General features: G+C 52.9%; 1 protein-coding gene across 2 annotated transcripts; it reads left to right on the top strand.

Moving 5' to 3' along the window:
- The first annotated feature begins 3,292 nt into the window (after window positions 1–3,292).
- On the top strand, window positions 3,293–6,825 carry Kcnj11 (potassium inwardly rectifying channel subfamily J member 11). Of its 2 annotated transcripts, XM_015987030.3 has the most exons (2): window positions 3,293–3,425; window positions 4,390–6,825. In XM_015987030.3, exon 2 carries the CDS (start codon window positions 4,406–4,408, stop codon window positions 5,315–5,317), a length of 912 nt encoding a protein of 303 aa, XP_015842516.1. In that variant the 5' UTR covers window positions 3,293–3,425; window positions 4,390–4,405; the 3' UTR covers window positions 5,318–6,825. The 2 variants fall into 2 exon arrangements, with proteins under 2 accessions (XP_015842516.1, XP_006993609.1); XM_006993547.4 differs by lacking the exon at window positions 3,293–3,425 and having other exon boundaries at window positions 3,475–6,825.
- Window positions 6,826–14,326: the final 7,501 nt, after the last annotated feature.

Here is a 14,326-nt window from a genome sequence, read left to right as displayed (position 1 = left end):
CTGGAGGCCCTGGCTCTGTGGAAGGGGCAGCGGTGCCCCGTGGGTGCAGGGAACCAGCCTGCCTTTGGAACCAAGCAAACGTGAAGATGCAAAACCGTGTTCCTGACCTGTGGCAGGCGGCCCCAGCTGCCGTAACAAAATGCCATAGTCTGGGTGGCTTTTCACAGCAAAAATGTATTTCTCCCTGTCCTGGAGGCTGAGAGTCAAAATCAAGGTGTTGGCTGCTTTGGTGTTTCCTGGGGCCTCCTTAGCTTTTCCCTGTGCCCTCCCCACCTCTCAGTCCCCCTCCCCTTCCCCCCACCCCTCTGTGTTTTCCTCTAAGTCACTAGTCAGATTGGATTATCTCCCACTCATACCCTCCCTGAACCTTAATTACCTCCTCATGCGCCCTGGCCCCAAATAAATGTAGCTGGGGACTGCTTCCTGTGAATTCAGGGATGGAATTCAGTCCACAGCAAGGGTGGTAACGACTCAGTGACGGCCCCATCAGACAAAGGAGCAGGTCTCCATCCAGCTGGGGCTCTTTCCTGCTCACCTGGGTTATAATCGTGGGGTCTGGGACTCAGCATCTCCACTCACAGGAACTCACCATGGCTTAACCATGAACATAAATTCACTGTGGTATGACTGACCAGAAGTGACCCGGAGGAATGCTACTCCTGGTTTCTGACATCAGGATGGTGCCTCCATTTCTGAATCCCACTTCCTTTCTCTCTGGTGACAGATGGCTGGTCGTAGCTTTAGCTTACATCCTGCCCTGGAGCAACCAGGAGGAAAATGAGGTGTTCTTTCCCAATACTCCAATAAAATCCTAGAACCGGATCTCAGTGGCCCACCTGGTCATACCCCCACCCCCACCCAGCATTTGGCAGAGGTCTGGAATACTCCGCTGGTTAGGCCTGGATCTCATTCCACTGCCTCCGCCTCCCTCCTTCACCCTACAAGCACCCAGAAGTGGGAGAAGGGTGGCCCCTGAGCAGTCCCTGTACAAGTCAGCCAGGTGGTGGGCCGAAGATGCCAGGGACCAGAGACACCGGGAGACCAAAACAACAGCTTGTCCCAACCCTGTTTGTATCAGGGGACGGGAATATAGCCCTCTCCACCAAGAAATGGCAGGTGCTCATTTACATCTCATTTGGCTATAATTCGTGTACTGTCTACAGTACTGTCTGCAGTATGAGACCCTGGGGTTGCAGGAGGGCCAGAAGATAAGGGGAAGTTCATCAGTCACCAGAGGGGGCCCAGCACAGCAGCCAGAGGAACTCAAGGGAGTGCTCCGCCTGGCAGGCTGCCTGGCAAAGGCAGGATTCGTGTTGGGAGTAGGAGGGAAGAAATTAGATAATCAGAAAGACAGAGGGATGGAGAGAAAGGCAGGGATCGTGCAGCCAGAGTGAAGGAATGACGGGAAGCGGGTGTGCCCAGTGGTTCATGTGGGGGTGTGGAGGAGACACAGGAAGTAGGGAGGCACCGAAGACCCTTAATGTCAGGACCGTGCGTGTGGGGTAGGCCTCTGGGGGAAAGGACTTGACAAGGACAGTGTTTGGGGAGATGGCTGTGAGCAATGGGGAATCAGAGTGGGATGCTGAGCCCTTTGGAGAAGACACCCAGCCTCCTCTGTCCAGGGCAGCGACTAGCTGAGGCCATACTGACGGGCAGGGGCTGCCTTTCCAGCCCTAAGATGCCTCTGTGGGCCCAGCAGTTCCTTCCACTCTCAACTTCCAGGAACAGACACAGGGAGGGTTAAGGGACTCTGCCCTGCCAGGGAAGGACCCCACACCCTAAGGAAGCAGCAGAAGAAGAGCATGCCCAAGGCCATCCTGGTCCAAATCCCTCCATCATGATCCAATTAGCAGTCCACCAACTCAGACTTGCATCTGCACCGTGTGGACCATCTCCGGTCACTGTTACCAGAACAGACTCTCGCACATGTCAATCAAAGCCTGCCTCTGCCCTGCTCTATCCTGGTATTACCTGTGGGCCAAGCAAACCTACCGGCCATTCCTCCTTCACCCCCAGGGACTTCTGCAAAGATGTCCAAAATTCCTGGAGCCCTCCCACGGTCCTTTTTTGATGGCTAAAAGTTGAAGTGGCCTCAGAGATTTCTTGTGTAACTGTGTTCTTGAACTTCTGCTCTCTGCTCAACTTGTTTTACGTTCCCTGCCTTAGGCATAACGCCCGTGACTATGGCAATGACCTCACTCACTCTTTGTAGCAGGGTCCATTCAACCTATAGGTGATGTGGAGGAAAGGAAGACAACTCTCTCTGAAAGTCCTCTACTCAGGGTGAAAATGTTCCATGGTGGCCCGGATTCCCGGTACCAGGGTCACTCTAGCCCCTGCCTCAAGCCCTCACTCAAGCTACACAGGGGGTAGGGGTTTGTCTCCAAGGATCTGAGCCCCAGAGCAGGCCATCACATTGCAGGTGACCCAGCAACCTTCAGGGGCCACTCTAGGGTAGCATCTGAGATGGAAACATCAACACTGTTCTTGACAATAACCTGGGCTACCCGCTCTGTGCCCAAGCTAGCCCTAAAATGGCTGCTCAGGCCCAGACACACACCCCAGGGCTAAAAGGGAAGAAATCAGGGTGAAGCTATACAGAGTGCAGAGTGAATGCTGGCAGAACTGATCCTCTTAAAATTCAGGGGTGGCAGACAGGGCCTTGTTCTGCACCGCAATCCCAGCACTCTGGACGTGGAGGCAGGAGGATCAGAAGTTCAAGGTCATCCTCTGCTACATAGCACCTTGAAGCCACCCTGGGCTACAAGAAATCCTGTCTCAAATAGGTAAACAGACAAATAATAAATAAATAAATAAATAAATAAATAAATAAATAAATAAATAAATAAATAAGTAAGTAAGTAAGTAAGTAAATAAATAATGTAGGGTCAAGAATAACCCTCAAATGGAAGAATCGCCGGTTGAGCAGTCCTGAGGCTAATGTTTTATCTCACCAGCCCCAGGATGGATGGTGAAACCTCTCACTGCCTGGTTTCCCTGGGAATCGAGTGCTGCGTGAGAGGCAGGTATGACCCAACTACGGACCGTCAGGGATCCAGCGGCTGCGGAGCCGAACAGAGAGAATTTCACAAAAGGAACTTCTTTCGAGCCATCCGTTTGAAGAAAGCCCTGTAGCCGGGTTGAGGATGACAGCAGGCGAGGGTGGGACGAGAGCCTTCTGTGGGCGGGGCTTATGGCCAGGCCCGCCCCAGTCGTCCGCTCGGGAGCCGATCGGGCGCCCCCTGGCGGCGGAGGCTGCACTGGCTCCCGGGAGCCCCCCGCCCGCAGCCTCCCACCCCCACCGCGCACGGGTCGGCGCCCGAGGACCGTCGCACACACAGACACACGCCCGGGAAGCCGGCCGGGAGTGAGCACCGGAGTGGGAGGGGGCAGGGAGGGGGCCGCGGCTTGAGCAGCAGGAGCAGGTGCGGCGGCGACAGGCGGGGCGGGGACGGAGCGGCGGGGACCGCGGGGCGGGCGGCAGGGCAGCAGGGAGGCCGCGACACGGAGCCAGCGGGGCCTGGGCGGCGGGGGGCGAGGGGATCCCCAGCGCAGCCGGTTGCGGGGTGACTCGAAGGGCGCGGGATCCCAAGGAGACAGAGAGGACGGACGAGAGCTGGAGAAGCATCCGGGAGCGGCGGGGGCGCTAGGGGAGGGGTGGGTGGGAAATCCGGGACACACCTGGAGGGGAGACTGGGTCAAGAAGTGAAGCTGGGGCTTGGAGGGGACAGGGCGGGCAGAGTGGGTGAGGCCGGGGAACAGCGGGGATCGGGTGAGGGCTGGTGAGCTGGAAGACCCGGAGGTGATAAGTTCTGAGGCGGTTTGAGAAGAAAGGCTGGGCCAGGGAAAGGGAGTTGAGAGGAGGTCCAGGGGTGGAGGTAGACAGCTGAGCCGGGACCCAGGGCCAGGTAGAGCGCAGGCTGGGTTGGGGGCTCAGTAAGCCTTGAGCGGGTGGAGCCGGCTTCTGAGGCTCGTGTCAAGGAGAAGCAGGATCCGGCTGGGGGGCGAATCAGGCGAAGGTTGGTCCAAGTTTAGGGTAGCCCGAGGAGAGAGCTCTAAGAGGGGGGGTCCCACAGAGAGGCCGTAGGCCAAGTCAGCGCAGTGCCCCCCATGGGAGAAGCCCCTTCCTGGGGCCCACGGAGCCATGCTGTCCCGAAAGGGCATTATCCCTGAGGAATATGTGCTGACCCGGCTGGCAGAGGACCCTACAGAGCCCAGGTACCGTGCTCGGGAGAGGAGGGCCCGCTTCGTGTCCAAGAAAGGCAACTGCAACGTCGCCCACAAGAACATTCGAGAGCAGGGCCGCTTCCTGCAGGATGTGTTCACCACGCTGGTGGACCTCAAGTGGCCCCACACGCTGCTCATCTTCACCATGTCCTTCCTGTGCAGCTGGCTGCTGTTCGCCATGGTCTGGTGGCTCATCGCCTTCTCCCACGGTGACCTGGCCCCCGGAGAGGGCACCGCTGTGCCCTGCGTCACGAGCATCCACTCCTTTTCGTCCGCCTTCCTCTTCTCCATCGAGGTTCAGGTGACCATTGGTTTCGGTGGGCGCATGGTGACGGAAGAATGTCCCCTGGCCATCCTTATTCTCATCGTGCAGAATATCGTAGGGCTAATGATCAACGCCATCATGCTGGGCTGCATCTTCATGAAGACAGCCCAGGCCCATCGGAGGGCAGAAACCCTGATCTTCAGCAAGCATGCTGTGATCACCCTGCGCCACGGCCGCCTCTGCTTCATGCTTCGCGTGGGGGACCTCCGAAAGAGCATGATCATCAGTGCCACCATCCACATGCAGGTGGTGCGCAAGACCACCAGCCCCGAGGGTGAGGTCGTGCCTCTCCACCAGGTGGACATCCCCATGGAGAATGGCGTGGGTGGTAACAGCATCTTCCTGGTGGCCCCGCTCATCATCTACCACGTCATCGACTCCAACAGCCCTCTCTACGACCTGGCTCCTAGTGACCTGCACCACCACCAAGACCTGGAGATCATTGTCATCCTGGAAGGCGTGGTAGAAACCACAGGCATTACCACCCAGGCCCGCACCTCCTACCTAGCTGACGAGATTCTATGGGGGCAACGCTTCGTGCCCATTGTGGCCGAGGAGGACGGCCGCTATTCGGTGGACTACTCCAAATTTGGTAACACCGTTAAAGTGCCCACACCACTCTGTACAGCTCGCCAGCTTGATGAGGACCGCAGCCTGCTGGATGCCCTGACCCTCGCCTCTGCGCGAGGGCCCCTGCGCAAGCGCAGTGTGGCTGTGGCGAAGGCCAAGCCCAAGTTTAGCATCTCTCCGGATTCCCTGCCCTGAGTTTGCGGCCCCTCAGGCCCCTACTCACTTAGGTGAGCACATGGAGAGTCAAGTATGGTATGTAGAGTGGATGGGGTGCCAGCCCCTCGGCCAGGTGAGGGTCTGGTGTGAGACGAGACCCTCCTGGCTCAACCTCCCTGCTGCCGTGTGCCTGGGGTGTTACAAGGCGCTTGTCACCATGCTATTTCTGGTCCCAGCAGGAGCCTGTACCGGGTTATTTTTGTTCCTGCTCCTCCCAGGCCCGGCTCAGGACCGGCTTTCCCCTGTCTCTTTGCCCACTGCTGGGGAGGCTAGAGAAGGTTGAGGGCTCCTAAAGCTAGTCTTGGGCCTTTGTGATCCCCCCGGCCACAGCAGGCAGGTAACCGGGGGAAAAACACCCCCCGAGTTGGGCGTCTACTGCTGTTTCTGGAGCCACTAAGAAATACCGGGCCAGCCTCCAGCTCTGTTCATGCTTTGTCAAAGTGATAGCTGAAGAATCCTGCCAGTCAGGGGAGGAGGTCGGTGTTAGAGCCGGGGGGGCCGCACAGACAGGGCGGATATGTTTGCTAGGCTCCCCTCCACAGGGCAGACTTGTGCCAGAAGGGGGCAAAGCCGGAGAAAAATGACGGGGGACACGAGGTGTCCCTGTCCTTCAGCCTCGACTCCAGCCTTCTGCCTCATTTTGTCTCCACCCTGGGAGGCTGGGAATTGGGGTGCTGGGCAAACACTGGGGTGCCTGGCTGAGAGGCTGAGAAGGGGCCTGTGCCTGCCATACAAAACGCACCTCAGGCAAAACTCTGCTCCTGGCTCCCCATGGGTAGCTGTGAGTCACTTTGTCTGGAGGATGTTGGTGGGTAGGGATGGCTTGTCTCAGTTGCTAGAAAAAGAAATACTGGAAAGTTCGGTGATGAGGGAAGAGAGGTCCCCGAGGCAGAGGCCCCTGGGTTTGACGTGAGCCTGGATTCTCAGAGCAGTGCCGTATGTCCTGGCCCAGAACTCCACTGCCCCGTTGTCAATAAAGCCTCCCGTCTGTGACCTGAACTCTGGGCTTTTCTTGTGGGGAGGCAGTGGGCAGGATGCTGGAAAAAACAGGTCACTGCCAGCATCTGCCACCTGACGTAGCCCTGGCAGGGAGGACAGGCATTCTGGCTCTTCTCCCCTCACCTCAGGAGGACTCCATCCTTCCCCCTCAGGTTTTTTCCCCCCACCAACTAACTCTCGGTCTGTCTGGCCATCTCAGCCATTTGACCTCCAGCAGACATCATAGGCGAGGGCCTGGCCTCCCTCCTGAGACTCTGCTATAAGGCCGTGGTACCCATGGGGAGGGGCAGGGAGGTCGTGGGCTCTAACTAGGGTATTGTTTGGCTCAAATCCTGGCTCCAGGCGTACGGCTCTGTGACTCAGTTGTCTCCTCCATGTTACTAGGCCCTACCTCATTGAGTTGACTCGGGAGCAGGTGAAAGCACATGTAACATGCTTCAGAAGTGCCTGGTCTATAACAAGTACTCAATAAATGTTAACTGTTGTGATTGCTGCTGAACTCACCACGCGACGGGAAAACTCACTAAACCTACTGTAAGACAAAAAAGGTGCTTTTCCACTGCCTCTGGACGGTGCGTGTCTCTGCCTGGTCTCACTCCCTGCATGGCGCCTCTCCCAGCTCACACCTGGACTGTGGGACTGGTCTCCTTGTCTCTGCCCACCTCAGTACAGTCCACCTGCTGGTCACCTGCCCCACAGCCACCCACCCATGTGGCCTGAGAAGGGTTGTGATCATTCACTACTGTGTGCAGTATTTTTTAGCTCCCTATCTTCTCATCAGGGGTGGCCTCCTCTGCTGGTATCCATAGAACCCCAGGCCAGTGGTTCTCCTTGGCCATCCCTGGAGAGAGATGCCTTCTCTGCTCGATGCCGTGGGCCGTCTCCTTGGCCTGTGTTTAAGGGTCTGCCTCCCCATCCCTAAGTTCATGTCTCCTCGAGGTCAGTGCCAAGTCAGCATCTGGGACTGAGTGGCCGCTCCGGGAAAGAATGAATGGTGGATGGATGATCTGTGCACAGGACCACAAACAGGGCTACAATTACAGTGACATTAAAGATGGCTGCCCCCAGGTCAGGGAGGGCCTGCCTCAGGAGGCTCCGAAGGCAGGGATCTGACTGACCTCTAAACCACCCTCCCCTTGCCCTCCTCCATTCACACACAGACCGCAGCGCTGGCTCCCTCTTAGCAGAACTGGTGTTTCCAATTTAGAGAGGGAGTAAAGGTTTAAAAAGAAAAAGAAAGAAAAACCCTCAGAATCTCCTTAGGGCTGGGGGCAACGAGCCAGGGGCAGTGTCCCTTCTGGGACTCAGTTTAGCTCTCCCAAAGGCCATGGGGAGGAGCTAGAGTCACTTATAAAATCTGCTGAGTAGCAGTGTCCGTCTGGTCGGTCGGGGGGAGTCCCATCCTAATAACCTTCCTCCCAACTCCCCGGTAAGCCACCGGTGATAGCCTGAAGCCTGTAGGAATGAGGCTATGGTGCCACCTGCTGGCCACAGAGAAGATCTACAAGAGCGGCTGGTCCTCTGACTTCCACTGTGAGAGTCCAAACCTTAAAATTTAGCGGTGGTGGCGCACGCCTTTAATCCCTGCACTCGGAAGGCAGAGCCAGGCGGATCTCTGTGAGTTCGAGACCAGCCTGGTCTACAGAGAGAGATCCAGAATAGGAATCAAAACTACACAGAGAAACCCTGTCTTGAAAAACAAAACAAAACAAAACAAACAAATTGGCTTAGAGAGGAACTAGAAAATCCAAGTCTTGAAGACATAGCCAGACTTCAAGAATTAGACGGAAAATGTGCTCAGGGAAGCTCCCAGATTTGAAAGTGGCAGCAGGACCACTCTGTTAAGCGACAGTCTCGGTTATGTCCAAACTACCCATGCCATCACAGGGACCTCACTGGCCTTTGATCCGCTTGCATGGAGACCCTCTATCTCCTCTGCCTTTGGGTCTACTGTGTGCCAGCCAAGCAGTGATAGTGCAGCCTAGGGAGGCACACATACCACCGCTCGGTCCCCAGCACATCAAGTGGGTCACATGTCCAGAGCATCAAGTCTCGGTTCCTCAGGCGAGGGAAGCCAGGCTGTTCTCTTCCTCTTGGGGACTGTTTGTCTGAAAATGAATGGGCAAAGTATACTGGAAACCCATCCAGGCCTGACACTGGGGATTGACATCTCCAGCGGTGTCCCTTCTGAGATGACACCCAGGCTTACACAGCATCCACTCTCCCCCCACAGGTGGCCTCTTCCCAGTTTTGTCCTTCTCTTAAGTTCCTTCTTGACATCTTCCCAAGGAGCTTGCTGCCACCAGGGGGATGCGTCCGTGGCTCCCCACAGGTCTCAGTGTCCCCAGATTTCCAGGGTCACAGTGTCTTACAGTTGGTTTTACCCATGCATGCTGGTGACTGAGAAAGAAGACGTGAATTCTGCATATTAGCCGTGTCTCCACGTCCCCAGACTCCTGCAGGTCTGAAGAACCAGAGTTCTATTCCTGCTCCAAAGGAATGTGAGAGGCGGAACAGTGGAGAGCAGAGGACCAGGAGAGGAATTGAGACTGGCAGCCTCTCTACCCGGGGCACTGCATGCCCTCTATTCTCCTCCGAGTCTTGGAGGCCCAGTTCTGAAGTGACATGAGTCACTTCCTGACTCATGGCTACCTGAGTCCAGGTGTGGCCTCACCTTGATTCTTCCTAGGTCCTGGTGGCAGTGAACTGAATGTTGGATCCCAGGTCAGGCCCTGCTCAGGCCCTGCCCATTTCAGTCTCCCCGCCTCAGTAGCTTTGTGCCTCTGCGGTCCTCACTGCTGCAGAAATTAGACAAGCCATCTACTTCGATGCCTTAGTTCTGACTCCCTCAAAAGTGTGCTGGGTCCCCCCAGAAGCTGAGGGTTGCAGGTGACCATCCCGTGCAAAAGACATACAGCAGCCAGGGACAATCAGCCTGCAACAACATTCTATGGTCTACTTATGTGACATGGGACCTTGTTCCTTTCTCAGAAATAAGAGGAACCCCACTCTGTCTCTTCGCACTCCTAATCAGGCTGTCTGTCTGTCTATGGCATTAATAACCCCCCCATAACCCTTTTCCTTGGAAGTGCAGCCTGACCCAGCGCCTCACAGAGACCATGCATATCCACCCCCATGACCCACTTGAGGAGCAGACTGTACAGGTCAACATCAGCATCTCTTCCACTTTTGGCTCAAGGAAACTCTTGTGTTAGCTCTGAGCCTCCCCATCATGAAGCCATCTCATTTGCTGCAGGGTGAGCATGCCTCAATTCCTCCCAGACCATCGTCCTGCAGCCAAAGCCAACCAGAATCCAGATAGCTCTACCTGCCTGCTCTTTATTTCCAACGGGCCAATCCCAGCTCTGGTCAGATGGTGTTGTAACTCGGAGAGGAGGTGAGGTATTTCATGGTAACTAAGAGAGAACCAAACACTGCCATACACTTGCAGGCCAGTTTGTTTTGGGTTCACTTTCTGCCATAACCTTAGTTTCCCATCTGTCTTGGGGGTAGCATGAAAATCATCCAAGCTCTTCCTCTACAGTGTGCCCCCATGACCTCAGGAGAAGCCATCCAGAGACCGATTTGCAATCAGTTGAAAAACTCTTCTCTGCCCTCTCCAGGTAAAAACTACCACTGTCCATCTTGAGGTAGTCAGGACTGAGCCAAATCTTTCCATGGAGTTCTGCTGTATGGCTTTGGGCCCTGGGCAAAGCAGCTATCGAGATGGGGTCGGAAGTACAAGCGCTTCAGGGGTGCTTCTCTGTAAGACACAGAGGAGGACAAGCAGGAGGGGAGGCCTTCAGCTCACAGTACAGGCTGGCGAACGGAGGAGGAAGGAACTAGGAGAGATTGAGTGGGAAGAGCCTCGAGCTACGATAACACTTGGAGAAAGACTCCTGCTGTACTCAGGTGGGGCTATTCAGGAAGAGCGCAGGAGCTGAAATGCTGCCCTGGCCTGCAGCTCCTCGGAAGGATGTCAGCTGCCTGCAGTGCCCAGGGTAGGAACTTCCTCAATGGGGACCTTGTAGCTTTGCCCTCTCCAGTCACATTCCTCTCGGTAAAGGTCAACTTCCTGAGAGACTGTGTAAGTCAGTTTTTGTTATGTAACAAGCAAACCTAACAGAGGCTCTATAGAATATTCCTCAAGGAAAAAATGCCCCTGAAACTCATATGGAAATACTGAAGACCCAGAAAAGCCAAAACAATCCTGAGCAAGAGATTAATGCTGGAGGAATCGTAATGTCTGATTTCATATTGCACCATAGAGTCATAGTAAAAAAAAAGCCAGCAAGCTATTGGCATACCTAGATAGATGGGACAGGACAGAGGGCCCGGAAATGAGCCCACGCAGCCGCAGTACCTGATTCTCAACAAAGGCAGCACAGGCACACGCAGAAGAAAAGACAGACTCTTCAACAAATGACCTGGGAAACTGGATGTCCACACGTAGAAGAACGGATGTGAGAGACATCTCTGTCTCTCACGCTGCACACAAAGCAACTCACAATTCATAGAAGACTTCAGTATAAGATGTGGGAAAGTGAAAGTCCTAGAGGAAAGCATCTCGAGAGAATGGCACAGACCAAGGCAATCTGCCAAGACTTCAGGGCCTTGCCAGCGACACCAATAACTGGAAGTGGAGTACGTCCATCTGAAAGTCTTCCGCACATCAGGGAAATAACACTGCTGTGGGATGTCTTTCTGTACGCTGTGAATATGTGTTGCTATGATTGGTTAATAAAGAAGCTACTCTGGCCTATGGTGAGTCAGGGTATAGCCAGGCAGGAAATCCAAGAGAGAGACAGGAAGAAGAAAGGCAGAGGTGGAGAAGACTCCAGCCACCGCCAAAGGAGCAACAAGATGCCAGCAGACTGATAACGTCACTGGCCACATGGCAACAAATAGATTAATAGGGATGGGTTGATTTAAGATGAAAGAGCTAGCTAGCCAGAAGTTTGAGCCATAGGCCATACAGTTTATAAATAATATAAGCCTCTGTGTGTTTACTGGGGACCAAGTGGCTGTGGGACATGGGTGGGAGAGATTTGTCCCGACCGCGGGGCCAGGCAGGACTGGAGAAGCTTACGGCTACACAACACCATGAAAACAGCCTGCAGAATGAGGGGAAATCTTTGCAGCCAGTCATCTGACAGGGGATTAATATGCAGAACACATGAAGAACCCCAAAAGTATAACCAGAAGAACAAGCACTTCTTTCAATAATGTACAAATCAGCAGAATAACCAGTTCTCGTGTGGAGTGCATGACAGGCATGTGGCTCATGACTGCAGTCTTAGCATTTGGAGGTTGAGGCTAGCCTGGGCTACAGGGTGAGGCTGCATCTTGAGACCTAAACAACAACAACAAAATCACAAATCACCAATATATAAGAAAAATGGGGTCAGTGAGATGACTCAGTGGATAATGGTGCCTGCCACCAAGCCTCACAACTGAAGTTTGGTCCTTAGGACCCATCTTGTGGGAGGTGAACACTAACTCCTTCAAGTGGCCCTCTGCCCTTCACACACATGCCATGATATGTACACACCCACATGTATACACAAATAAATGTAATTTAAGAATTTCTAATATATGGAAAATGTTCAGCATGTTCCTGTCAGGAATGCAAATCAAATAACCAAGATCACATCTTGCCCCATCTTGGTCACAGCGGCTGTCACCAGACTTCACAGTTGTGGTGACTAGTCTTGGTTGTCAACTTGACCATATCTGGAATTAACTAAAACCCTCAAGTGGAGGGGCACACCTGTGAGGGACTTTTGCTTCATCTAAAGATCTACTTCTAATCCAGATCTTTGAGGTGAGAAGACACATCTTTTATTCAGATCTTTTGAGCTGAATAACACACATCTCCTCTGGGCCACACCATCCGCTGGAAGCCTGTATAAGGACATAGAAGAGGAAGCTTTGCTTTGTGCCTACTTGCTCTTGCCTCAGTAGCAAGTCCATTCTTCCACCGTCAAGAAAGCCTACTTGTTCGGGATTACAGTGTATCTGAGGTTCAAGTGAGACATCTAGCCTCGTGGACTGAAGAACTACTGGATTCTTGAATCATCTATTCATAGGCAGCCATTGTTGGATTAGCTGGACTACAGCCTGTAAGCCATTCTAATAAACCCCCTTCATTCATTTATTCATATATACATATATATTCATATTAATATATATTCCTATATATGGGGAGGGAGAGAGAGATTCATTCTGTAAGTTCTGCTACTCTAGAGAATCTGACTAATACAGTAGTGCACTGTGTAATCTCAGTGTTTGGGAGGCAGATCAAGAGTTCCAGGTAATTTTCAGCTATAGAACAAGTTTAAAGCCAGTCTGGGCTACATGTCACCCTGTCTTAAGAAATAAAAAGAAAGAAGGGAAGGGAGGAAAATAGGAAGGAAGGAAAGAAGGAAGGAAGGAAAGAAGGAAGGAAGGAAGGAAGGAAGGAAGGAAGGAGGAAGGAAGGAAGGAAAGAAGGAAGGAAGGAAGGAAGAGAGGAAAATATTGAGGATAGTGGATAGAAATCTGATGCAGCCACTGTGGAAATCTGTATGAGATTCCTTAAAAAAAAAAAAAAAAAAAAAAAAAAAAAAAAAAAAAAAAACAGAACAAACAAACAAAGCCTGGAAGTAGAACTACCATAGGATCCAGCTGTACAATCCCTGGGCATATATTCAAAGGAATCCAAGCCATCATAAGATTATCTACTACCCCTACACCACATCCCTGTCTACTGCTGCAGTATTCAAAACAGTCGACTTAGAGAATCACACAAGGTGCTCGTTCGTGGAGATGGGATAAAGGGATGATGGTACAGGGGCTGGAGAGATGGATCAGTAGTTAAGAACACAGGCTGCTCTTCCAGATGAGTTCTGAAATCCTTCATTTAATCACACTTGCACACAAGGCCACATTCCCAGTTTGCACATGTGTGGGGTCACAGTCCCATCCATACAGGACTTACTCCCTTGTGAGGCTGGCCCACCTCCCCCCCCCCTTTTTTTTTAATTCCTAGAACTTACTGTGTTCTCAGCCCTATCCCTCAGAGATGTGGATCTCGGGTAGCCCTGGAGAAGAACAGGTGGTATTAGTGTCTTGCTGGAGTTCTTCCTGAAAAAGGGAAGAAAATTAACTGACACTCTGTCCCTTCTCTGAATTGTGGTCACGCGCCTACCCTGTGCCCTCGGTGTTGAAAGAGGCAGATAATGACAAGTGACAGAGACTGTGAACTCCCATGCGGCAGCATTGACCTGGGGTCCTGTCCTCCAAGGCTGAAGCCATAAGCATTTCTGTGAAGAGCTGATCAGATAAAGTTTAAGAAATGAACCTCAGTCTGCAGTGTGGAAGGCAGGCATCATCATCTCTAATCTCTGTGGTAGCTGGGAGGTACAGACAAGCCTGTACTCCCTGGGAAGAAAAAGCAGTGGGATGCATGACTGCCTGCCCCTGGGAATGCTGGGAACCCAGTCTTTCTCTGGGACAAATTCTCGGGCCTGTTGTGTTAGCGGTTTGCAAACTGTAGTCTTGTGTTGTCTTCAAGCTTGTCCTTTGCCTGAGAAAATGACAAGGAGCTGGAGCTAAAGCTCAGCGGTTGCCCACTTACTGGGTGCCCACAGGCCCAAGGCCCAATCCCCAGCACCACCAGAAAAAGGAAATTATAACAAATATATGAATTTTCACGATTTTAAGACATTTAAAATGTACATACATAAACACTGACTAGAGCATTCCAAACAAGGACCAAGTTAGAGGAATCATTGTACATTCATTTGATGAGGATAACAAGTTCTACAAACCACCCCATGTGGGGTTCGGCACAGTGACATCAGAATCTGAATACCGAGAACTGAAGTTCTTTAGAGGGAGGGAAGGGAAGGGAGAGATGTTGTGATTGAATTAACACCCACGAACAACAAGAATGGATTCATTAAAGAAAACAGAAAAAGATTGGAGGTCCGTCCCCGTCTCTCTGCA

This window comes from Peromyscus maniculatus, chromosome 1 (assembly GCF_049852395.1).
Source record: "Peromyscus maniculatus bairdii isolate BWxNUB_F1_BW_parent chromosome 1, HU_Pman_BW_mat_3.1, whole genome shotgun sequence".
NCBI classification, from domain to species: domain Eukaryota; kingdom Metazoa; phylum Chordata; class Mammalia; order Rodentia; family Cricetidae; genus Peromyscus; species Peromyscus maniculatus.
Note: the sequence above shows the minus strand (reverse complement) of the source record. Positions and strands in the feature narration are given on the sequence as shown.

Coding starts and splice junctions, on each gene's coding strand:
- Kcnj11 (XM_006993547.4), top strand. CDS start 4,145: ATGCTGTCCCGAAAGGGCATTATCCCTGAGGAATATGTGCTGACCCGG.